We start from the raw sequence: 27,945 nt of genomic DNA on the forward strand, positions 1-27,945 counted from the left end.
GAAAGTAATCTACAACATAGTCAAATTAACAGCTATTACCAACCAATGAACTTACGGTCTTCCTGTGATGTCACTGCTTTGTGCTGGTCCCTGATCCTGGGCTTCAACTTATCCTGTTAAAATAAAACTTCACGAGCTATGAGCCAAAAAAAACCAAAAAGCACCTTCTCCCCTCTGCACCGAATTTCTACACTGCCTCCAAATTCCCCAAACTATGTCCTTACTTAGGCTGGGTCTCATTTCAGATGTAGTCTCCCTTTCCTGACCATGTCTTCACTGCTGGCCAGGCATCTACTCTGATAAGGCATACAAAAGTTATCCCGCTTGATAATGGCTATTCTAATTAAATCATCACTCACTGTATCTCACACAAGCTCATGAAAGGACCTATACCTACCACGTTTGGCCCTGAATGATGCCAATCTACCTCAGACCACCCTGGAAGGACAACATGTCTCATGAATTTGAACTTCAGGTTAAACTACCTGTCTTTCTTGCAATAAAACTATGAGTGGTCTTCTCCACTAATAGAATACTGTCATCAAGCCAAAACACTTGTATGTGACATATAAGCTTCAGTTCTGGTGTGAAGCTAAGTGTGTAAACCATTTAACGCAAGGAGCAGGCAAATTGACATTTCAGGCATAAGCTCTTCATCAGAAAAGGGTTTATGCCTAAAATGTTGATTCTCCTGCTCCTTGGATGCTCCATGACCTGCTGTACTTTTCCTGCATGACACTCTCAACTCTGATCTTCAGCATCTGCAGTCTTCACTTTCTCCATATAAGCCATACTAACAGATTGTATCAAATAATATATTCTGCTGTTCATGCACATTGGGTAGCATTCAAATCACGCTCAACCAGCTCTCAGTTACAAGTGTTAGAAACCATGTTCAACATTAGATGGTGATTCTGCTATTCAACAACTTTTTTTAGAATAATCTGGACAGTACTAATGATTACACTGTAAGTATGTAAGTAAAAGGAATTTGTGAAAACGTTGCATTCCCATGGCAAAATTGTGACCAATCACAGTCTGACTACCATGTCTGGCAACTAAAATCAACAGCTAACTGTTCTTGCTGCAACTCCATGCTTGCTGTGGCCCAGCCAGTGGGCAACCTCTTCTCATTCGGTATAAATCGGTGTTCTTTATCATGACAAAAAGTCTCAACTTCATGTCTCCTTTAGCAATGTTTAAATTCATGCAAACTAAGATGTGCTGTCAGGTTACATCAATGGTAGTTTGGTTGTGTCGCCACAATCTTACCAGACCATAGGAGCTGCTCTCTTATTAGAGAGAAGCAGCTGGTGGTGATTTAACTTGAGGGCCACCAGACCTCGGGCAAGGAAAGAGGTTGAGAAGGAGAGACCTTCATGGATACCTCAAACCGGTGATGGGAATTAAACCCATGCTGTTGGCATCATCACCAACAATCCAGCCAACTGAACTAAACCAATTCCCCTATGGTAGTAGCTGGTATTAGGTGAGAAGATCCAACAAATAGCTTGGAAACATATGCTAGTCATGGGCTTCCCTTCAAAAATCTTAGATCAGAAGCTAGTACAAATTGAACTGACCATTTAGGTTTATGGATTTGTTTAAGTTAAACACAACAAAACAAGTAAAGTATTTGGATGAATTTGGTGCCCAGTTTTTCATCTGATCTTGCAAGCACAATGCAAAGACCAGAGATGAATGTAATGAGCAACTATGCCAAGCATTCATAAAACTAATACTTGCTCAATGCCTTGATAACATCTGTGATATCAACGTTTTTCTTAACTGGTGTTGAAGTGTGTGCCAAAGGAAAGAGAGTGATATGAACAAATGTTTTCCAGCCGTTTAACCAATTTATCCTACAGGGAAAATACACAAGAAGGTGTAACTGAAAGGCTCCCCTTAGGATGGCAATGTGGTTCAGTGGTTAGCACTGCAGCCTCACAGGGACCCAGGTTCAAATTAACCCTTTGGTGACCACCTGTCCGGAAGGGTTTGCACATTCTCCACGTATCTGCATGGGTTTCCTCCTGGTGCTCTGGTTTCCTCTCTCAGTCCAAAGATGTGCAAGTTATGTGGAATGGCTATGCTAAATTGCTCATAGAATCCAGGAATATATAGGTTCAGTAAGCAATGGGAAATGCAGGGTTGTAGGTTGTGGGTCTGGGTGGCATGCTCTTTAGGGGGTCAGTGTGGACTCAATGGGCCAAATAGCTTGTTTCCACACTGTCGAGATGCTACGACTTTCACTCCCTCCTGCACATTGGTGTTTCCTTACGCCACTGCCATTCCACCTTGCTCCCCCCCAGCCAACAATGCCATTCATCAAATATAGCCCTATTGCATTTCCATAAAGAATTAAAAAATTTTACTGATTAAATATGGGAAGCATGCTTTTAAAAATCCTGGTGAACAAAATTAGAAGCTTAAAGATGATTTCTGATGCTGCCAAATCTTACTTAATGTAATTTTAATTTGTAAAGTAAGCACACTGTGCAAAAATATAATATATTTTTCATTTGTTTAGTCGGACAATTGCACTGTGGTTAGCACTCCCAAAGAGCATTGGAAGCTGGATCAGTTACTAAGCATAATCAAGTAAGTGCATTTTAGATGTAAAATAAGAAAAACCAGAAAGTCCACAGCTGTGTCTATTCATATTGATTTCAACATTTGCACAGCTTTGAAATAACTGCATCTTGTTTATTTCAAACAAATAAAAGTCCCTCTATGCCTCTTTTATGTCTTATCACTGTGCTGAAAATCTCTTGAAATAATAATAACATGCCAGATATCCCACAGCCACAGAAATGAGAATTATTTTTATTGTACGTTACTGATAATCTTTCTTTGGGAGACAGAAGCAATATTGTTTGACTGGTAATGTTAGTTCCTAGCCACTGTCACAGGTCAGAGGCAATTTACTAAATCTCCTAAAAGGTGTAGTACAAGTGCATATTATTCCTGATGTTGCTGGGAGGTTTGCGTTCATTGTGGGCACAGCTATCAGTTTCAAAAATACCAACATTCTGCAGGTTGAAGAGGAATCCATAAATACCTGAATGTATAGGAATGCATATGGTAATAACAATCATTTAAGAGTGCCTTTAAATGGCTCTTCAAATGATAAGAATGATGGAGTTTAATCTCTGTAAACCATACTTCAATATGGCCTGAGGGCCAATCCTAAAATGTTTCTTCCCCTTGTACCTTTTGTGGTTATGCTACTCTGTACATAACAACTGAGCTCTTTTGGATTAATTGTGGTTTGGTTACACTGAAGGAGTGATGCACATCATCTTTTTAGAATAGAAGAAAAGGTGACTTCTCAATTGCCACTTAGATGGATGAAAAGATTCCCATGACATGATTTAAAGAAAAGCAAGGGAGATCTCCTGACGTACTTGTCAATATTCATTCCTCAATCAATATCACTATGATAAACATTCAATTACCTTTATTTAATTACCTGTTTGTGGGTCATACTGTGTGAAAATTAGCTGGCACACTTCTTACAACAATGACTTGCTTCAAAAACTACTACTTTGCTCATTCAGTGCCATTACTTCCACGTTCCCTATTAATTTTGTCAAAATGTTTGTTCCTCGTGATAGATAACCTTTCCTCCCATGAGCACCTTGCTTATCTGTTAGCCTGAGATGCGTTTAGTGTCCTGTAAATGATTGATGTAAAATATCACGAGGAACAAAGATTTTGACAAAATGAATGCGACAGACGGCATAGAAGTCACCGGGACCTGATGAGATGGTCTTTTTCCAAATATTTAAACAAATGGGCTGCAGAGATAGTGGAGGCATTGGATGATACTCTAGAACTCACTAGATTCTAGGAGGGTGCCACTGGATTGAAACTACTAATATGGTGCTTCTGTTCAAGAAGTGAGGTAGTCAGAAATAAAGATACTATAGCCCAGTTAACCTAACATCTGTCATTGGCAAATTGGTAGAATACATTATCCAGTAAGAAATCAAGGCATTTAGAAAAGCTCAACGTAATCAACAGAGTCAATATGTTTTGTGAAAGGGAATCATGTTTGACCAATTTTCTAGAGGTTTTTAAGGATATAACAAGAAGAATTGATAAGGGGAACTAATAGATGTACAGTATTTGGACTTTCAGAAGGCACTCGATAAGATGCCATATGAAAGAGTATTGCTCAAGATAGCAACTCATGTCTTGGGGTAATATCTCAGAATGGATTGAGGATTACTTAACATACAGAAACTAGAGAGTCTAAATTAATGGTGTTTTTTGGATTAGAAAGATGTTTAACTAGTAGAGTGCCACAAGGATCAATCCTAGGGTCTCTATTTACTATCTACCATATATACTCAAGTAGTAGTCAACTTTTTTTGACTACTTTTTAAGATTAAATGCATGGGTTCGACTATTACATGGATACTACTTTTGAGGCGCTAAAAGTCATGCCCGTCAAAATTCATACCATATTATTAGCAGAATGCTAACTGATCTCTAAACAAACAAAGAAAAAAAAATGACTTATGGTAATTCTGAAAACCAGGAGTGGAGCACATCAGCGAGCAGATTGGAACACTGGGAGTGGAGTGGAACAACCAGCAGATGGAAAGCTGGAGCAGAATGTGACAGCAGGCACACTGACTCATAAACATTGATCTATTATCTGTGAATAACTAGGGTTGATTTTTACATAAGATATATGGAAAATTCCCGGTTATTTGGCCAAAAGTGTGTGTGTGTGTGTGGGGGGGGGGGGTCGACTTTTACATGAGATTGACTATTACTAGAGTATATAAGGTATATTAATGACTTGGAGGAGAATGAGGCAGAGTATAGTGTATCCAAATTTACTGAAGGTAAATAAAGTAGGTGGGTTTATTGTGACGAGAACATAATGACTTGGCAAGAGGATATAGATAGGTTGAATGAATGTGCAAAACTTGGCAGATGGAGTTTAATGTTGGAAAATATGAGGTCATTCACATTGGTAGGAAGAATCAAAAGGCACTAAATGGAGAGAAACTCCAAAAAAGGTGCAGTGCAGAGGGATTTGGGTGTTCTTGTGCATGAAACACCAGAAATTACCATGCAGGTACATCAATTAATTAAGTAGATGGACTTTTAGGAAAGAACAAGGGGTGATCTTATTGAAACATATAAGGTTCTGAAGAGCCTGGACAGGGCTGAGAGTGAGAGTGAGAAATGACCAATCTCCAACAAGGGGACATGGTTACAAAATAAGGGGACACTCCTTTAAGACTGGAGTGCGAAGTCATTTCTTCTCCCAAAGGAGTGAAATAAGTGTTTTACTTTGCTCCGCCCATTTTCCGACCCCATTATTATACACTAAGCCTGCACAAAAGATTGCTGATTTTATTTGAAAATTAAAAAAAAGCTTCATTTAAGTTCTTTATAATGTTCAAAATGCTACGTTGACAATTTTCATTTTATAGGGCAATAATTGTTCAATTTGACTTATTTCAAGGTCACCGTTCATTTTTCTGATAATATGGATTCAGTGCAAACACTGTAATTAATTCAGAGTGAATAGCCAAAAGTATAAAATCAATAACCTCTTTCAACAATTCAATTCAAAAATTGAAAATTCAGTAGGTTTATGAGTGTAGCACCTTTTAATTCCTTTGCTTCATGCAGCCATTGTTTTATTTATAAAATGTTCAAAAATGAGTGTAAGATCAAAACACAACTATTCTTGACTATTTTCCAGTTAGTTGGGTACAAACTATGACTTTCCTCTTAGCTGATCTGTGAAGAAACTTCAGTGTTGAAACAGTGAAGTATTGTCAGCAAAAGTCACTTGTGGAAAATCAGACATGATCTATCGATGATGGGAGTCTTCTCAGCAAATGGCTTAATTGCCCAAAACAAAGAGTTCTCAGTTTACTTATAAGCAATCTCCAAGAGAGGCCACTCCCATTGGAGGGATATAGTCATGTTGGATTATCAGTAGAATTATTTTTGCATAAATCAGTTGATATAATTGTCAACTATTAGTTGGTAGCTAAGCAACTTAACTCGCGAGTGCCTTTATCAGTCTTTCACTTGGGACATAAAAATATCTTGTAGGGTATGAATTACTGATTTTGTCAATTTGATTGTGAGGTATGAATTGAATTTGTAATTTAATCAGTGCAATTTAGCAATAATTTTTGATCCATTATATTTATGTTTGGAATGAATGAAATTCATGGGGAGAATGGCTTTATCCTAGCAAATTAACCAGGAGGAATAAGGAATACATTTGCAAAAGTTTATGAATGATGATTATTGTGAGTAATCCCAGAGAAAACATTTTGGTAAGAACTAACAAGAGGGAAAAGTACTAAGGATGAGCCAATAAGCAAGCCAAACAAAAGTAAGCCATTCTCGACCCAGAGGCACTGACAAAGAAGAAATAAATAATGATTAAGCAAGCAGATAGTTATAGAGGTCAATGTCTTTAAATATATTAAGGATGAAACTTCAGAGTAATTGCAGTTGAATTGGTGGACAGAGTGAAATACAGACCAGAGAAAAATAAAGTGGTTTACATAATCTACCTTTTGGAATATCAGAGCAAAAAGAAATAACTCAAAGAAAAAAAGAGACTAGTAGCCATTTGTATCACATGCCAACTTAAATTTGACTTATTACAATGTGAGAGAACTGGGCTATGAAGTGATTGTGATGAGGTCAGCCAGGTGAACATAGCAGAGTATGAGTTCCCTGATTGAGGCTGTTAACCTGGTCTAATCAGGGGGCTGTGGCTAAAAGATAAAAACAGAAGTGTCAGGGGTTATTTTCACTCTAGGAGCTGGTTCAGTGCTAGCTGGACCAATGTCAAATACTATACATGTGTACAAAAAGGATAACTTGGGGATTGGATACTGGCCTCTGTGGAGTTATTTCCGCAGTGACGAGAGAGAAAAAAATGCTCCTGAAGAAATCCACTCGCAGCAGCCATCTTTGAGTTGGGTAAGCAATTCTAGCATCATGCTGTTATTTGAGAAGCTTGACTAGTTTGATCCTGCCGTCAAAGACTGGGCCCAGTATGTAGAAAGAATACTTTTTTTTTAAAGGGTAAATGACGCAGATGAAAAGCAAGGAATTATTCTCCTGACAGCTTGTGGACCTGCAATGTTTTCAGTTATTAGGAGTCTAATATTTTCTGAGGCACCAGATACTAACACCTTTCAAGAGTTGACAAATCTAGTTAAGCAATATTGCCACTCCAAGCCTTTTTATTTTGAGCAGTTTTACTCAGCAGTTCGAGAACCAGGAGAATCCATGTTGGGATTTTTGATGAAGTTAAGACAACTAGAAGAGGCATGTGACTTTGGTTAACTCTTAATGAGATGCTGAGAGACTGTTTGGTATATAGTATTAAAGACGTAATCATGCAAAAGCATGTACACACTGAATCCCGACTGGACTTCAAACAGGCACTACAACTGACTTTGTCATTAGAAAATGTGGCAAAGTGGAGCAAATGTGTTCCAGGGTATGCTGATGGAAGTGGACATCCTCGCCAGGGAGACTGAGCTTGGGGGACACCACTTGAGTGAAGGTGATTGCACACCCTCATTCAGGATATACTCTGAGCAGAGGGACTTTAAAATCTCCACAGCAAAAGCCCAAACAAAGGCAAGCCTCAGGCTTAACATTTTCTTCAGGATCTGGGCCAGCAAGCCATTGTTGTTGCTGCTACTGGTAAACAGATTCAAGACACTAGACTTGAACTGAGTTAGAGAACTCATAAAAGCTGATATCCAGAAGTGTGCACATTCTAGAAAGCCCACCTACCTCTGGATTGGAACAGTCAAATTACTTAGCAACATCCAAAGCAGAACCAATCAAAATTAATGTCTGGTTAAAAGGTCATCTGGTTCTACTGGACGTTGATACCGATGCAGCTTTATCAGTGATTGCAGATGCAGTCTTTAATACATTTGCTCTGGACTCCAGCCCTTAAGTTTGAGTAAGACCTTGGCAGGACTGAGAACCTATACCAGGGAATATTCACAGATTAAGGGAACAACTTCAGTTCCGGTTTCCTCTGAGAAGAAGCAGGTTGAGTTCCTGCTGATTGTAGTAAAAGGCTCGGGCCCAAGCTTAATGGAGTGAAATTGGTTGAGAAAGGTTCACCTAGATTGGCTGAACGTTTTTCACCTAGTAAATAGCTGCCTGAGTGAAATAAATACCCGGAAGTTGTTTCGGAAGGTCTAGTGGGTATCAAAGGGACCAAAGCCACCTTGCATGTTGACCACGAAGCAACTCCACAATTCTGCAAGGTCCGCCTAGTGTCTTTTGCCTTAAAAGTAGAGGCAGAAATCAGGAGAATGGAAAGTGAAGGAATCATTAAGTCAGTCCACTTTGCAGAATGAGCAGCACTGGTCGTACCAATTGTGAAGCCTGACGGCTCAGTTTGACTGTGTGGGGATTTTAAACAAATTGCATACCAATTCTTGCAGCTGGATAAAATCCCAATGCCTTACATAAACGACATGTGCAAAGTTGGTGAGGGGGCTGTCCTTCACAAAGCTGGACATGAGCCATGCGTACCTGCAATTGTGGTTAGATGAGGCTTCCCAGAACTATGCTATGATTAATACCCATTAGGTCTGTACCAAAATACGAGACTGCCATTTGGGGTATTGTCATCCTGTCCTATTTTTCAGCAGACAATGGAGAATATTTTACAAGATCTACCTCAGGTCGCCATTTATCTAGATGACATGCTAACAACAGGGAAGACCAATAAAGAGCATTTAATGAACATGGACATAGTCCTTAGAGTTTTCTCCAAGATGGGTGTACACCCAAGAAGGGAAAAATGTATGTTCCAGTCACCCCAAGTGACCTACTTAGACTACAGTGTCAATAAGACTGGGTTATACCCATTGAAAGATAAAGTGAGGGTGATCAAAGGTGCCCCGGCGCTCACGTCTGTACCTGAGCTCAGATCTTTCATCGGATTGTTGAATTATTATGGAAAGTTCATATAACCTGGCCTCCACCTTGGCACCCTTACATCATCTTTGATTGAAAAAAGGGGCAGTCTTGGAAGTGGTCTTGTAGCCAAGGTGTAACCTTTAGGGAATTAAAGAAGCAGCTATTGTCATCTGAGATGCTGGTACACTATGATCCCAAGTGAGATCTGATGCAGACATCCAACACCCCTCCGTACAGTATTGGGTAGTGTTGACTCACAGATGGCCCAATGGAGAGGAATGCCCGAGAGTGTATGTTTTCCAGATTTGGGCTGATGCAGAGTGCAAATATACCCAGATAGAAGGAAGGTTTGGCAGTCATCTGTGGTGCAAGGAAGTTTACCAATAACTTTTATGGATGCAAATTTATAACAGTAGTAGTATACAAACCCTTACTATGGCTACTCAAAGAGGACAAGGCCATGCTGCCTGTAGCTTTAGGCTGAATTCAATGGTCTCATTTTAAATGCATGTAATTACAATTTGGAACACCATCTGCAACATCAATTCGCAAATGCAGATGCCTTCTGCCACCTCTCACTGGCAGACACACCACTAGTGGTGTCACCACAGGAAGAGTCCATTCTGGTTGTAAACATTCTGTACACCCTTCCAGTCACCGCTGATGACATCAGACTGTGGATGCAAAAAGATCTGATCCTGGCAAAACTAAAACAACTGGTTATGATGGGCGGAGCCAAAGGGCCATGAAAATCAGAACTGAAATCTTGCTGGACCCAGTGAAACCAGATCACTATAGCAGACAACACATTGTTATGGGGAGCAAGAGTGATTGTCCCAAGTAAAGGTCGCTGCCAGATACTGGATGAACTCCACCAAGGTCATTCAGGAGTTTCCAAAATGAAGTTGTTGGTGGGAAGTTATTTTTGTTAGCCAGGATTGGATGCCTTCAAAGCTGCATTGGTGACGCAGGACCCAGAGTGCCAACAAAGACAAAAGTCACCACCAGCAGCTCCCACACACTTGTGGGAATGGCCGGGTAAAGCCTGGACTCAGTTACATGTCGACTGTGCTAGTCCTTTCATGGGCTCAACATTCTTAGTCATTGTGAACACCCACTCAAAGTAGTTGGACATTCAGAGTTTATTCATCAAACACAGGGATGATGATTGAAAAGCTGCGCACATCTTTTGTAATATATGGACTCCAGGAAGTATTGGTCACAGACAATGAGCCATCTTTTACCAGCAGGGAATTCAAGCACTTCCTGAAATTGAATGGTCTGACTTTGAATGCAAGCTTAAAGAAACAGCTTACAGCTTCACTCCATACCAAACTGTTGTTGATCTGATTTGATTATTGGACCACTCTTCAGGCAACAAAGGGATAACTTCAGCAGAGTTGATAATCGGTAGAAGACTCCATATCAGGTTAAACCTGATGTTCCTGGACCTGGGAAGGGGGGGTGGCAGGGGGTTGAAACAACATCAGGAATGCCAATGCTGGACACAAAACTCCTCTAAGCGATAGAGACTGTTTACTTCAGGGGATGGAGTTTGGTGTTGAAACTACAGAAATGGTCTAGGACGGGTAAGAGGCATGGTTGATGTGAGGTCAAATCCTGTGATGTACAAAGTGTGGGAGGTGAGGTGGTCTTGAGCAAGCATGTGGACCACACGAATGCTGCAAACTCAGAAACAGGGCAGGAGCAAAACACACCCAGCCCTTCAGAATAGCCAGAAAGGCTGCCAGAACCACGGGCTCTCCCTCACATCTAGTGTCAAAGAAACCTCGGAGTCTGAGATGGACATCAGCGGATGTCGCAGCCTTGACATCTTTGCCATCTGAAGAAGAATTTCTTGCAAGACACTCCTGGCATACAGTCAGAGGAACTAAATCCGGTGTGAAAATGCCCCAGTAGAGGCTACAAGAAAAAGAACAGGCCTATGTGCCTCGATATTGAGAAGAAGGGATGTAGTGATTATAATGAGGTCAGCCGGGTGGACCTCATAGAATATAAGTTCCCTGACTGGGGCTATTAACGTGGTTCAATCAGGGAGGACTGGCTGACAGGTATAAGCAGGAATGTCAGAGGTTTTGTTCATTGAGAGCTGGCTCTGAGGAAGCCGGACCGGTGTCAAGTACTATGCACACATAAATAAAGGGTGACTTGGTGTCGGGATTCTGACCTCTGTGCAGTTATTTCCGTGCAGAAAATAGCTATTGCATTAATCTATAAACAGAACTGACCAAAAAAAATTGAACAAATGACTTGAGAATTGAAGTGACTGCATTTCAAACAGTGATTCATGGTTGTAAAGAGCTTTGTGATATCCTTAGGATGCAATTAGGTACTAAACAAATGCATATTCTTTCTTTCACAAGTTCTTTGTATGTATGTGACTGAATATATGCCCATACACAAAGAAAATATTTCTGCTGCCTCCAAACATCAGAACTAATGGCAGGATTGCAAGCACATACTGATGATATGGGTACACCAATCATCTTTCGATGTAGACTGTTGTCACCTACTTTTAGACTGTGAAGAATACTGCTATAAAAAATACTGATGCTAAACATTGATGGCATCTATAAGAACTGTCATTATTTTGTATCCAGCCTGCAAACATAAAATTCCATTCTAAATAATAATTCATACCCTCTAGAATAACAGGACCTCTTTAGTTAGGTCAACAAATACTTAACATTCAACCTTTACACTCAAATAAAATATGTATGGCAGTAAAACACAAAATGCTATTGTGAATGTGACAAGTGGCATTGACTGTGAACAATACAGAAGATGAAAAAACAGTCTATATTAAAGTATAAATTTACCACAATGTACAACATTTACACTTATTGGGAGTAATTTGCACTGTTAGTCAGTACTGGTAAAAAAACACTAATCTGGATTTTGTGGTTTTAAAAATGGTGAAACTGTCAATAATTGTTTATTGTTTTAACTCTGCAAAACTGATAGCAGCTTCTGGCTTCTACACTTCCACAATTAAATACCGATATAAAGAAGTTGCTGACAATGATTTCGTATTCCTCCAGAGGATCTGTTACATCCTTGTAGATTTAAATAAATGGAAATTACTGATTTGATGTGAACTGCAACTTTTCTCTGCTATTAAGTGTTATTATAAAAACATTTTTTGAGATTACGCCTTGTCAAACAAAGTGAATTTTTTTTTAAACAGTGTATACCATATCGAAATTACTGAACAACCTCTGTTGCTATGAGAAACAGATTTTATATTTGTGGAATGGTTTATTTTTTAATGATTAGTTTCTTGCGGCTGCATTGCTACTGAAGCAGAAGGTGGTACTTTCCTAAGTTGAATCAATTCCCAACCAAGCAAGTAAGTGGAGTATCAAACGTGAACCAATTTTTCAATTTTGTACAAAAAGTGAGAGACATCGAAAAAAAACTGTGCTCAACCTGATTTGTATGAGATTTCCTGGATATTACTGTACAATCCTGAAGTCAATTCTGGAAGAGTCACATCAGTCCTCTCTACCAGATGGTTGAGAGTAAATGGATCTGTGACAGATCCAATTATAAACTGGAAGACATGAGTTTGGAAAAATACTGTACAGTCTAAAAGAAAGAAAAACCAAAATATAAAATTATTCATATTTAAAATAGAGTACAAGCCAATTATCAAATGGGATGTTCTGCAAGCCAATAATGCAAGCCAGCTGGCTAAGAGTGTGCCAGGATTGGCAATGAAAATAAGAACCAAGTCTCTGGCTCAGTTGTTCACATTAAAAACCTAATTAGGATGTGGGGAGATGGATACATAAAAGGGCAAAACTAAGACAGAAGCTATATAACAGGGAAAGTTATGCTTGACATAATATGAGGATTTAGTTTTCTACCAATTCAAAAAGGAATATGAGAAGTGGAGCAGATTAACAAATGTAAATGTTTCAAAAGTGGGGAAAAAAAACACCCTACTGGAGTATCTGACTGATTAAGTTCTTATTTGATCTACACAAATCATTCTTGGGCATGAAACTAGTTTATCACCAATCAGCAGCATGATATGCACCATGGCTAATTTTCTATTCGCTTGGCTTTAGTGCAAAAGAAAATAGGACACCATGTAAATTAGGTGGTCAATTCACTATCTGGCTGTTTTTCACCACCTGGCAAGGATCATTTTCAATGCCTGCCCATCCCACTCTTCAACATACATCCACTTCCAGTACATGCAAAATACTGCAATAAGAACAGGCCGTCTCTTTTAACCTGATTACGGCTGTATTACTTTTCAGGTCCACATGTAAAATGATGAAAATTTAAGTTAAACATATATAAATTAGAATGGGTATAAGCTTGCAATGTCAGCGTGACTCATGGGTGGAAAATAAAATGAGTGGTTTGGTGTTTGTACATTGAAATGAGACTGATAAAGCAGCATATGGACTTGATAAATCAAAGGCACAGTTTTAGTTGCATAAACTGACAGCTGAAGTAAGGTTAATGGAGACTGCCAGCACGTTGTCATGGAAACACTGACTGTTGGCACTGCACCATTTCATACCTTATCCAATACATTCCTGGTTGCTGGTAGTAGTCCAATGACTCTGATCGGTTGATGGAAAACCCCTGGTCCAGCTGAGCAGAGAGAAATCGGCAACTCAGTGGATTGCCATTGTGTCCCCATACCCACCAGACCCATGACGAGACCAGCCTGCTACTTACTCATACAGAGCTACAGACATTAGTCTGGTAACATTTTACCAATTTCAAATTTACAAATATCGTCAAATTGCAGGTTTGGGAAAGTCTCGATGCTGCATTACTTAATTATAAATAACATGCAAATCTCACATAATATATAGTCTCTATAATGCTGTAACAAGCTGCAGTTTTAATTCTTAAAATAATTACAACCAGTCAATTACAACATAGCAGATTGATTTAGCAAATTTTATAATTCACACCATTTAAACTTGATTCATTTGATTCCATGGATCTATCACTTTAGTTCCATTTAATTTAGAATAATCTATGTACAGGAAATGATAGGGATTTTAAACAATACAATAGTGTTCACAGTTTGACATGCAACAATATGCTGTCTGATTATTTTTTATACAGCTGCTTGTACCAAAAATACTGTTCCAGGTTTAACAATACGTCTATGCACGGTTATCTTATTTTTCTAATTATATTTCTGCGTAATATATTTCTCCTGCTTTTTAATCATTCCTTAATATATTTTCTGTTATAATCATTAACCATCCTTTTCAAAATTGGCTACATGGAGTACAATGAACTAGTGCTTAAAGGGTTAAGGTACTGGTACCAAGTACAAGCCACTCATTGTTAGCACAACAGTGGGCCTCTCACTTCCTAACTGCTGACCGTGGCTTTGAGGTTCCAGAGCTATTTGTCACTCTAACTCACTTGCTACACTTGGGTTTTATAATAAGAGTTCAAATATCAATGCTTAGGCAAAGAACATTGCCTTTGCTGTAATGACTTTTTATTTAAGAGGGAATGCAAGAGATGACTGGACATAATTGTCTCATATCAGCATTTCTCTTAATGGCTAAATATCCAGAACCTACAGCCTGGGATGTATCACGCAATCAGCTTAAGAGTCTGTGGTTCATTGAGCATGAGGATGTGAAAAACACAGGTATAAAAACCGTTTAGAAAGGCTGGCTCTGCCACTACATATTTCAAATTATTTTAAGGATTGCACACAGTTTGGTTATAACATCTAGCATTGATTTTAAAATACTGAATGAAATCTTAAATTATTTAAACATTTTATACATTAAAAACTGATGGAACTTTAATTAGTCTTAGGTCTAATACTTTATTAAAATTGCATACGTAACATGTAGGTTTTTTTAATTTATAAATTATGTTATAATATGTCATATATTTTATTTTGGAAAACATCTGAAGTCTATTATTTATTCAGAAATATTACACACAAGTTTTTTTTCACAAAGCAAAATTTTTTTTCTCTATTTGAACCTTTAAAGCCGAAATGCAGAATTAGCCAGTATTATTGTCAATTTTAAAATATGGGTTAATAAAACAGCAGATCAAGTTTTAGAATCAGTCAGGTCAGTTCTGAATAAAATTAGGTCTTACTTCATATCACTGTTATTATCTTTAAAATAGATGTTTCGTATGGCATTTATTTATTTTTTTCTAACAGATGGTGCCAGTTCAGTTGCAAGTGGTCATCTTGAAAATCATGATACCATATGACTACACCATATGACCAAAATCCTTTTTTGTTTGGCTGTCTATTTATTCCAAGCTAAAAATACCAGTTTAAACTGCAACTGTTTCTGTTTAAATTGAACTCACAAGGAAAGGCATTTTCTGACCATAAATATAAAGCTTTTCTATATAAAATGTTGTCCAATTTGTGTTGTTGTGCTTTGGCACATCTTACACATTACCAAAACGTTTTTTTTATTCTGAGAAACTGCCCTCAAGCTATATCCACGCTCTTCATTTGATCATATCCATTGCTTTTAACAGATGGAAGCCATTTCCTCTTACCCACAGATGCCATCTGGTGGTTGTTTAATTTGTGCAAATTTTTTTTGTAACTTTCTTTAAATGGCATGAAAGAATGTAACAGTTAAGTCTCCAGCAATTAGTTAATTCTCATTTCTCTTCTGTATGTTATTTAAGGATTACCACTTTTAAAATAATTAATAGGTGGCATGGTAGCTAAGTGGTTCGCACTGCTGCTTCACAGTGCCAGGGAACTGGGTTCAATTCCAGATTTGGGTGACTGTTTGTGTGGAGTTTGCAAATTCTCACTGTTTCTGCTGGTGCTCTGGTTTCTTCCCACAATCTGAAGATGTGCAGATCAGATGGACTGGCAATGCTATTTTGCTGTTAGTGTGCAGGCTAAGTGAATTAGTCATGAGAGATGTAGGATTATGGGGATAGGGCGGGATGCCCTTCAAAGGATTGGTGCAGATGTGATGGGTTGAATGGTCTCCTTCTGCTCTATAGGGATACTATTAATCAACTTATTAGTTATACAAATGTTTTGGATGTGACTATAGGAGGTGTGGTTAGTACATTTGCAGATGATGGGTTACTTCAGAGTGCAATGGGACCTTGATCAGATGGGCCAGGGAGTGGTAGATGAAGTTTAATTTAGATGAATGTGAGGTGCTGTATTTTGGTAGGCCAAATCAGGGCAGAACCTATATACTTATTGGGAGGGCCCTCCGGAGTATTGCCAAACAAAGGGACCGTGGAGTGCAGGTGCATAGTTCCTTGAAAGTGGAGGTGCAGGTAGACAAAGTAGTGGAGAAGGCATTTGGTATGCTTGTTTTTATTGGTCACTGCATTGAGTATAGGAGTTAGGAGTTGTTGTGGCTGTAAAGGACATTGGTTAGGCCACTTTTGGAACACTGTCTTCAATTCTGGTCTCCTTGCCAAAGAAAGGATATTAAGAAACTTGAAAGGGTTCAGAAAAGATTTACAAGGATGTTGCCAGGGTCAGAGGGTTTGAGCTATAAGCTGCATAGGCTGGGGCTAATTTTCCTGGAGCACTGGAAGCTGAGGGGTGACCTTATCAAAGTTCATAAAATCATGAGGGGCATGGATAGGGTGAACAGTCAAGGTCTTTTCCCCATGCTTGGGGAGTCTAAAATGAGAGGGCATTGGTTTGAGGTGAGACAGGAAAGATTTAAAGGTACCTAAGGGGCAACTTTTTCACATGTGATGCATGAATGGAATGAGTTGCCAGATTAAGTAGTAGAGGCTGGTACAATTACAGCATTTAAAAGGCATCCGGATGGGTATATGAATAGGAAGGATTTAGAGGGATATGGAGCATTTGCTGGTAAATAGGACTAGATTAATTTAGGATATCTGGTCAGTGTGGACTGGTTGGACCTAGGGGTGTGTTTCCATGTTGTACATCCCTATGACTCTACAATGACCCTTCCAAATTTAACAAGTAAAGCTTAAAAATATTTTACATGGTACAATTGAAAACTTAGTGAATGTTGTACTATCACTGGACCTCCTTTGTAGGATATGTTAATATAAAACATTAATTTCCAGCTATTGTTGACAGTTATTTCAATAAATTATTTACAAAAGGTTAACAAGTTTGATTTACTAATAGAATTTGTAATAATTCTAATAGAAACTAATTTAAATGAGAAATTGCACTAGTTCTCAAACTTGTAAGATTACAATACAATAGCAATATTTTTGGTGACCTCATTCCTGCTAAGCTAATTGATGCTAATGTTAATTTTGCAAGGATTTTATTTACTACTTTCTGTTCAGGGTGAACGTAGAAAGGAAACCTATCTACAGTGTATTTCTTTGCTTCAACAAGTATCAATAACTTAAATTACTGTAATATCCCTTACAATATTATGACCATTATTGCATCTCATAGGCCAGATTTATGAATCTATGATTAATAGTGAATATTAAAATATATGAAAGTCATTTGAATAAGGTCATCCCTCAGTCTCTGACACTCTAGGAACATTAGCCCAGCTTATTCAGTTTATAGCTCAAACCCTCTGCAGAACTTTGTAAAAATTAATTATAATTTAAGAAAATATAATTTAGGTAAAAGAGGTTACATTAGCTTAGAAGTTCCAGAAGGCAAGTACGTGAGGAAACAACTCCTCACCACCAGGCATATCCTGTTAGAAACCTTAGCCATTTTGTGCCTGACCCCAACAGAAATGACTGGCCTCACAGGATATGTTAGAGGTTAGAGGTTATTCTCAACTCATAGAACATGTCAAAGAATTGAACAAAGAAGACATATCTGATTGAAGTCCTGTGGTCACCCTGGGGTCAAAAGCAAAACCAGTGCAGAAATGTAGTATCTAATATGTAAATTATTTCAAGAGCAAAACATGAAACTGAAATAGCCTATTTCCATTAAAAGTCAATCCCTCTGACAGATACAACTAATTCTGTACTATTCAGTGTCTAATCCTCTCATTAGATGCAGAGGGGAAGGTCTTTTTTAAAAATAAAATTCTTAGATGTGAAAGTTGTCATTAATATGCATTTAAGATAGAGTATTAAAGTGGACTTTGTGAAGTTAAAAGAAACAGCTTTTGAAAAATATGTAAAAATAGGAGCGCAACTGAACAGAAAAGGGTTAACACTGGCAGCTTACATACAATATCCTGTAATTGACTGTTACCGATCCTAGTACTTAATAGAACATAATTTGTAAAATGGACACAAAATCAATTACTTTGAATTTTTAACCAAATCTATAGTGAACAGCCTAAGTTAAAACTTACTCCTCTTGCTTGCCATCAGATGTATTATAACCTACTACCAGACATTTGATGAACCATTGAAATAGGAAACTGTGCAACTTCTGTCAGAAGTCCCTGGACAGTGCTTAAAATATTCATGTTTTTCCTCACCACATTTTACATCTCAACAGCACTGTCACATGACCATCATAGAAAAGCTTAGCTTTGTCCTCATTTGACATTGACACGCACTGACATCTCCAGCAGGGATTATAGGAGGAATTTGGCCATTTTGTTCTACATCCTAGGTCAAGGGCAGAGGCCCCTGCTGTCATCCTAGATTACTGAATCTAGGACTAACTAAGTAGCAAATCTGGGAGCATACAACAGGACACACTTACTCAGCCATCAGAAAATTCTGACATTATTTAGATTACAAGGCTTGCAGTATTGTATTAGGGATGGAATTTATTTAATTTAGCAACCCACTTTACTAGCAAGTTCTCCCTACATTTCTATTGCAAATAATTTAAAATTACAGTAACGATGTAGAATCATATTTTTACAGGAACATTAACAAATAATGAAAAACTTTTCATAATATCAAAAATAATTTTTTATACTCGATCAAGAAATACCTTCAGAATGCAATACAACTATCATTGTTCTAATCTTTCTATGTTTTCGGTCCATTTAATTTTTAGCTCTCCAACATTCACATCATTATCTAAGCTACTGGTTACGGTTTCCAGGTTTGTGCAAACAAGAGGTCTGGTTATTTTACTGATTAGATTTTCTTTTTCCCACTGTGGCTAAGAATGTTACACTCACTCCATCCAACTGATAGACTGCATTGAAAATGTATTGTGCAACACATATCTTGTATTAGATATTATGCAGTAAATATCCAAACACATTGGTTAAAGAGCAACTGTTTGTTATGTCAACAAAAGCAAAATGCTGTAGTAGCTGCGATGAACCAAACAAACCTTCTGGATATACACAGCAATTGAACTGTAGAGCAATTCCAGTATTTTCTAATATTGTTTGAATCATTAAAGAACACAAGAGTTTGGAGCATAAGTGGACCATATGGCCTTTGAGCCTGCTCCAGCATTCAATACAATCATGGCTATTCTAGACTTCAACTCCACTTGCTTACTCTCTCCCAAATCCCTTGGATTCCCTGAGGAATGCATATTCTGTCCATCTCTATCTTAGACATATCCAATGATGGAGCACCTTAAACTCTATGGGTTAGAGAATTCCAATGATTCATAACCTGTTCAGTTAAGTAATTTCTCTCATCTCAGCCTAAATGATCAGTTCCTTTTGCTTAGACTGTGTCCCCATGTTTCAGAATCCCTGACCAGTGGAATCAATCTCTCAATATCTATCCTATCAAATTTCTTCAAGAATATTGGATGCTTCAATAAGATAAACACTCATTCTTCTAAACTCCAGATGATATAGATTTAACTTAGTCGGCCTCTTATCATAGGACAACCCTGTCATTCCAGGAACCAATTTAATGAATTGATACTGTACCACCCTCAATGCAGGTATAGTCATGGAACAGTCCAATTTTTATACATATTAATCGACCACCATGTTATAAGTACAATATCCCAAATGATTATTTAACGCCTATTAGGAGTTTCGTTGTACCTTACAAATTTATATTTTGCTGAGAAGACAGAAAAATTGGACTACAATTTGGGATTAGATAATGCCAATATATGCAATAATCAAATGATATTAAAAACAGTAATAAAACTCATGACAATGACCCACTGTTTTACACTTGCTACAAAAGATCAAAATTCTTCATTATTACATGTGTACTTTGGAGCTTTGTTTGGGGGATGATATTCTACATTTCAATTTATTCATAATTTAACCACTGTGGTGACTGAATAATTCGAATTCCATTTTTATTGTATGGATTTACAGGATTTTCACAAATGCTTTGGCAATTGCACTCTGCTATTTTGCTGTGCAAGTCTTAAATTAGTGACCTTTCCTATAATCAGACTGTAGTAACACAGGGTGGATTAGAGTTTCTAACACAGACTTAATTGTAGCATTTTTTTACAGTCTCTGTCAGATTAACTATTTTATTTATGACAGCTACAAATAAATCAGCAAACAATTAAAGAATGAAAAAACTGACTCCAAAGCAATGTAAATATAATTATGAATACAGATTACTTTTAACCAAGGTTAAATAGGCTATTTTTGGTTGAAGTAATTTGATGAAATGTAATTTTAATTAACAGTCTTTGGCAAAGCTTTTAATAAATGAAGTGTCAAATGGAAGCCACTTCCATCAAATACATCAAATTCTTGCTGTTTCTAGTTTGGTGATTTAATCCCTTGCTTTCAGTTCATCTACTAACCCTGTCAAAAAAAAAGCTATGTTGCTACAGCAATCTCTACAAGAAAAATGATGTAACAACAATACTTCTCCTTATAGAATAGCAATTTTCAAACAATATTTTGTGTAGGAAAACACAATATTTGTTAGCAACAATGTCTAACCCAGAAAGGCCAAAAGTAGAAATAAGTAACTTTGAAAAATCCATTTGGTCGTAAAATGGAAATAAATTTATGGCTATGGTTAACTATTCCAATCAACACCACAAAACTTCATGCAAAATTAATTAGCAGACTGTCAAAGGCAAAGAAAGCCTTACTAATATAGATCACCTTCAATGGCCTCAGGGTAACCTAAAACACTTTACAGACGATTAATTATTTTTGAGAAGTAGTCACTGTTGTACTGTAGGAAAAAGTAGTAGCCCATTATGTACAGCAAGCTTCTACAACCAAAAATTAAACAAAGACTAGATAATCTGTGTGTTAAATAGTTGTGCTCTGTGAATTACCGAAAATTCTATTTTTCTTTTTGCGAATAACTTACTTTTCTATAGCACCTTTCACATCCTCAAGATATCCCAAATAGATTCAAAGCCTATGGATTAGTATTAAAGTATAGATAAACTGTTGTTACACAAGTTCAGCAAACAATGTAAGCATATAATCAAGACCAACGGACAGCTACATAACAGATGGCCCCTTAATTAATTTTCCAATGAGTTTTTATACTCCTGATGACCCATTATACTAGAGCAATGATGCTGTAAATTATTGAGTCTTGCTATCATTTAAGCTCTTCTATTCCTATGCACTGGGTATTGCAAAGCTGTGCAACAGGTTTGTACCAGAACAGATTTGCGTGCCTACGGTAGTTGTTTTTAATCATTCATAAGGTATGGGGAACATTTGCTGGGCCAACATTTATTGCCCATCCCAGTGAATCTTAAGAAGGTGGTGGTAAGCTGTCTTCATGAACCATTGCAGTCTATTTCCTATAGGTAAGCCCACAGTGCTGTTAGAGAGGGAGTTGCTTTTATTAAACCTGTAATTGTCTATTTGAAAGTTTTCCAAACATACTTATGCAAGAAGCACATTGTAAGAAGAGGTTAGAACTTAACTATAGATAAGAATGGGAACACTGTAGTGGGAATGAGGTTGATGAGTTAAAATAATTATAGAGCAATAAAAAGTTGGAAAGCTGAAAATCTGAAATAAACACAAAATGCTGGAAATATAAGCTAGGCCCATTGATTCTAACACATCCTATCTAAAACATTAACATACTATTTTCCTTTCAGATGCTATATGTTATCAGCATTTTCTGTTTGTACTTTAGTATTGGAAACAACATTTTTGAGGGGTATCATAAAAGGACCTCAGCCTTCTTGCTAAAAATAAGTGAACAGCAAAAGAAAATTATTAAATATTTTTCTTATTTTGTCTCACTTCTTGTAATTATGAACTAACAAGTTACAACAAAATAATTTTTAAAGTAAAAAACACACCTGATATTTCACATATTACTTACATGGTATACTGTTTAGTTAATATACTGAAGTACAAAGAGCAAACTTGCTGGCCAGGAATTGCCTATTGTGATGGTCATTTCGCCTACATACAGAGGTGAATTGTACACATGCTATGGTGCAACAGTAAGTTATTTATGAATGAAAATCAATTTTGTTTTTTTATTAATTTTTCATACTTGTTTATATTTTGGATTGAGTTATAATAATTGTTCAGAAAGCCTCTCATTATTTAGATTATGAGGGTTTGATGTTTAAATAAAGCTGAAAATGTTAACAGAATCATTATGGTGCCATAGTGAATAATTTCAGTGAGTTATTCAGAACATTTAAAATGGATGCAGAAGTTGTCTATTAGCTCTTCAAGCTCTGTTGTTGAAAAAGTTGGTGGCTGATCTTTTACCTCAATTTCACCTTCATGTCCCATTTGCATATCTCCTTGGTGTCAAAAAACCTATCAACCTTTGCCTTCAGTATACTAACAACTAAGCTTTCACAGCTTCTTCGGATACAAAATTCCCAGATTAATAATTTGTTGAATGAAGTAGATTCTCCTCAGCTCAGTCTTATATAGCCGGTCCCTTATTTTAAGACTGCATGTTCCGGAGTCCTCAGCTAAAGGAATCATTTTCTCGGCATCTACGCTGTCAATTCCTTTAAGAATCTATGCTTCAATTAGCTCACTTCTTATTGTTTTAATGTCAAGGTTCCTCCAGAAGCTTGACCATGTAAGACAAAACCACCATCCCAGGAACCAGTTTCATAAATCTTTATTACAGTCCCTCTAGCACAAATATATCCTTCCTTAGGCAAAAAGACCAAAGCTACACACAATGCAAGTGTGGTCTCATGACTATAATTGCAATAAGATTTCTTTAGTCTTAGATTGTAATCCTTTACCTGCAGATTAATTTTCTGTGATTCATGTACAAGGTCACTCATTCCTCAATCCCCAAATGTGAAAACATTTCTCAGTCTCTCACCATTCAAACTGCATGTCTTTAAAATAGTTTTGTACCAAAGCAGATAATTTCACGAACATTGTATTCCATTTGCCACGTACTTGCTGACTCCTCAACCTGTCTACAATCCTCTGCATCTTTTTTGCATCTTCCTTGCCACTAGCTGTTTCATATAACATTATGTTGGCAGAAAAACTGTACATGTTACACACAATCCCCTCATCTAAGTCTTTAATATAAAGTAAATAGCTGAGCCCCAAGTATGATTCTTGTCATACTCTGTTAGTTAAACTTTGTCAGCTTAAAAATATCTCCTTTATTCATACCTTTCCTCAATTTACACATGCTAAGGTATAAATATTTTACAACAGAATCATAGTTTTACATGCACTTTCACAATTATTGTTCTATTTTTATCTAAAAATCATGACAATATATAAAGGGATGGAGAACAAAAATAGTGTAGCTAATTTTTAGCTAGTCTTATTTCTGTTATTTTTCAGTGTATGCATATGCTAGCCTGGAAGATTTTGCTGACATCAGAATAGCACACTTTGCAACATTACCGATGATACTTCAAGGGTGTATTATTGAAACAATCCAAATTTAAACTATTTATTTATGTTCCTGCCAGATTTAAAATCTCCTGTTATATATGTATTTTATACACAGAGACGGGATCTAGATTGGCACAAATACTTCATTGCTATTGACAAACAAGTTCCAACAACATGAATGTCTTCATTGGTTTTTCAGTCTAGTTATTATTTCTGAGATGGAATTAGACTACGCTGGGCCACTAGTTCACAGACTATGCCATTTGATGCCATGAAAATGTGCAGTAAAGTAAAATGAGATCAGCAGAAAGTTATTCTGCATATTAAAATGAAGGAATTGCCAATTTTTTTTTTAAAAGGAAGTTTTGTAATTGCAACCTTTCCAACTCATGATCTATCAGTATGAATGGATATTAAATATGTGGAGTACAACATGATATGATGACAGAACCATTTATCATCAAGACTGCACTAAGCCAGTCCTTTTTAGGTCTGTCTCATCCTTGTGTAGACTTTTGCACCACATCATCTTTCTCCCTTGCACTACAGGATTCTTATCAAGGCTAATCATGAAAAGTTGTTCCATTCAATAAGCACCCTGCAAAAAAATGTCTGAGCATTTATATTTTAGGTCTAAATATATAAATTTCACTAATGTTGTTGAATTTACAGTATCCATTTTGTTTTGCTGACAGAAACTATATTAAACAATGAAAATCAGTGTTTCTGTTTATCCCTCTTTGCAGAGATTTCAGTTTTTAAAACAAAATAAACAGCAGAGCATTTACAGTTCCCATGGATTCCACTGCATTATGATGTTTATTTTTATTTTGGAGGGTGGGTAGATAGGCTAAGAAAAATATAGGTACTTTATCAAGGAACTGAGAAAGAAAAACAATGTTTCTTTGAATTTTAACCATGTCAGTTACAAAATGAATACTGTCATTTCCAGGATATAATGTCAATGATTAATAATTATTGATGCTTACTGCTATCACAGACACTCCAGCTGAAGTATTGCTCGGTTTGGGGCCTGTGTTAAAGTGTTTCTGCAACTTTCCAGCCACCGATAGTTGATACTCATTCTCTGGCAACCCATCATCCTACAGGAAAAGGGATAAAAAGGTAAAAGTAAGGCAAGTTATGTTATGAAAACTATTTTTCAAACAATTTTTCCACCTCTCTGAAAATTACAAGCTGGCATGATGCTGAAATAGGAGTAATGGGATTTATATACTTTATGTTTGTCAGAGAGTCATAGAGGCATACAGCATGGAAACAGACCTTTCAGTCCAACTCGTCCATCCTGACCAGATATCCTAAATAAATCTAGTCCCATTTGCCAGCACTTGGCCCATATCCCTCTAAACCCTTCTTAATCACATACCAATTCAGATGCCTTTTAAATGCTATAATTGTACTAGCCTCCACAACTTCCTCTGGCAGCTCAGTCCATACATGCACACCATCTCAGTCCATACATGCACGCCATCTGCATGAAGAAGTTGCCCCTTAGGTCCCTTTTAAAACTTTCCCGTCTCACCTTAAATGTATGCCGTCCAGGAAAAAGATTTTGTCCATTTACCCTATCCAAGCCCCTCATGACTTTACAAACTTCTATAAGATCATCCCTCAGCCTCCAACACTCCAGGGAAATTAGCCCCAGTCTATTTTGCCTCTCCCTATAACTCAAACCCTCCAACCCTCGCAACATCCTTGTCTTTTCTGAACCCTTTCAAGTTTCACAACATCCTTCCTATAGCAGGGAGACCAGAATTGCATGCAGCATTCCAATCGTGGCCTAACCAATGTCCTGTACAGCTGCAACGTGACCTCCCAACTCCTATTCTCAATGCACTGGCCAATAAAGGAAAGCATATCAAATGCCTTCTGTCAATGTAGAATTTAGCAAGTTCCCTATCAGGTACTCCCATGTCAGATGTACCATGGATACCTGAAGACCAAAGTGCTCTAATATCCCATCAAATACCAAAACTGAACATTTAAACCCTTTACTTAAACAGTGTAACATTTCTACTTCTCACTTTGGTCACCTTGAAGTCAACCAGTGCTAAAATATGCATTACGTCCTGTGAAGGTGAGAATTTTCAACCAGAGGATCAGTTGAAATAGGACTGCTCAAGTTAATAAATTCCTGATGAAGGGCTTTTGCCTGAAACGTCGATTCTCCTGCTCCTTGGATGCTGCCCAACTTGCTGTGTTTTTCCAGCACCACACTCTCGACTCTAATCTCCAGCATCTGCAGTCCTCACTTTCGCCTGGCTCAAATTAGTGTTACTCTTGGAATGATAAGTGTAGCCTTTGATTTCAGTTATTTGCAATGCAGCCACATCTAGATCCAAGATGAAAAGGGGAACTTTAGCACTTTCTTTTGCCTTCAAACTGCAATTTTTAATGTTTTGACTCACTGCATAACTAACTGATTTGCTGCTTTTAAATATGTTCTTATTTGTTTTTCCAGCAATAATTATATTGGTTACAACATGCCTTGGCTGGAAGGTTCATTCCTTCCATCAGCATTGTTGATTTTGATCTGGAAACAGTCATTGTTTCTTCTCAGATTTGATCATGATATTTTTCAGGGCAATGATAAACTGAACTGGACCAGCCGTATAAATACAGTACCTAGAATAGATCTGAGGCTGAGAATTCTGTAGCGAGTAACTCACCTCCCAACTCCCCAAATGCAACTTCTGCAAGGCAATAGTCAATGAAATACTTGCCTTGATGAGCACAGATTCGACAACACCCATGAAGTTTGACAAAAACAGGGTGGCATGGTGGCTCAGCGGTTAGCACTACTACCTCACAGAGCCAGTGACCCGGATTTGATTCCTGCCTCGGGTGATTGTCTGTGTGGAGTCTGTGAGGGTTTGCTCCGGTTTCCTCCCACAATCCAAAGGTGTGCTGGACAGGAGAATAGGCAATGCTAAATTGCCCATAGTGTTAGGTGCATGAGTCAGGGTTAATGTGTCTGGGTGGGTTACTCTTCAGAGGGTCAGTATGGACTTGTTGGACTGAAGGACCTGTAGGGAATCTAATAATAATTAAAACCTACTTGATTAGTACCCCATCTACTATCTTTAATGTTTACTTTCTCCATCATTAAGCCACAATAGCAGAAGTTTACTTCACCTTGAGGATGCAATACAGCAGTTCACCAAGGCTTCCTCCAGTGCATCTCCCATACTATGAAGAACAAACAAGGTAAGCACGTAGGAATGCCACTGCCTGGAAGTTCCTCTCCGAGTTACACACAATCCTGATTTTGAACCATGTTGTGAGTCTTTCATTGTCACTGGCTCAAAGTCATGAAACTCCCTCCATACAATACTATGGGAGTACCTACTTCTTATGAACTCAAATTCAAGAAGATGGCTCAATAAAACCATCTTAAAGTGAAGTAAGGGATGGGAACTAAGTGATGGTCCTATCAGCAACATTCACATATAAATGAATGAAAAAAAAATCTAATTAAAGAGATGCTATGTAAATCGAAGCAACGATGTAATGCTATGAATCAGCACTGAATATCATGCAATAAAATTAGAAGCATTCGATATGATGATCTATCAGCAACAACTTGCATTTGTAAAACAATTTTAAAGGGAAAGATCCCAAGATACCAGGGATGGAAGAAAGAAAATCTTGCACTTATATAGCATGAGACATCTCAAACATTTATAGTCAATGAAACACTTTTGAAGTGTGGTCACTGTTGTACTGTAGGAAATCTGTTGGCAACTTGCTCACAGCAAACTCGTACAGGTAGGAAAGTGATGATGACGAGTGATGATTTGTTTCTTGTCATGTTGGTTGAAAGATAGATATGGATCAGGACACCAGGAGTAACTTCCCTGTTCTTCTACAGAAAGGATGCCATGGGATCTTTCACATCTACTCTAGTCAGCAGGTTTAATGAAATGCAACATTTCAACTGAAAAATGGCACCTCCACAGTGCAACATTTCATGAGCACATACAAATGCATCAGCATAATTTTACGCTCAAGCCCTGAAGTGGGGCTTGGACCTGGAACTTTGTCCAGTCTACTAAAAGAGTTATGGCTGACACACTAAAATACAGTTTAAGTACTCTGTGAATAGTCTGCTGTGGGAAAAGGAACTAATTCTAATTTGAGTAATACTGGAATGTGTGCAAAGTTCTTAAAAAGTGTCTCATAAATAGAAAGGCACAAAATAATATTTACAAAAAGTGATCTTCCCAGACTGTTAACTTCAAATCGACAGTCAACCGTAGCTTTTTGCTCTGTTTCCCGGTGTATGGGA

At 37.5% G+C, this 27,945-nt stretch overlaps 1 protein-coding gene across 1 annotated transcript in view; it reads right to left on the reverse strand.

Moving 5' to 3' along the window:
* dclk1a (doublecortin-like kinase 1a) overlaps positions 1-27,945 on the reverse strand; it is a 351,798-nt gene that overhangs the window by 19,645 nt on the left and 304,208 nt on the right. Inside the window, exons 15-16 of the mRNA XM_060826980.1 lie at positions 24,626-24,739; positions 13,514-13,587 (exon numbers count right to left, since the gene is read on the reverse strand). Of these exons, the coding sequence (XP_060682963.1) occupies positions 13,514-13,587; positions 24,626-24,739 (188 nt within the window). The remainder of the gene's footprint in view (positions 1-13,513; positions 13,588-24,625; positions 24,740-27,945) is intronic.

Source organism: Hemiscyllium ocellatum, chromosome 6 (assembly GCF_020745735.1).
Source record: "Hemiscyllium ocellatum isolate sHemOce1 chromosome 6, sHemOce1.pat.X.cur, whole genome shotgun sequence".
Classification (NCBI taxonomy): Eukaryota; Metazoa; Chordata; class Chondrichthyes; order Orectolobiformes; family Hemiscylliidae; genus Hemiscyllium; species Hemiscyllium ocellatum.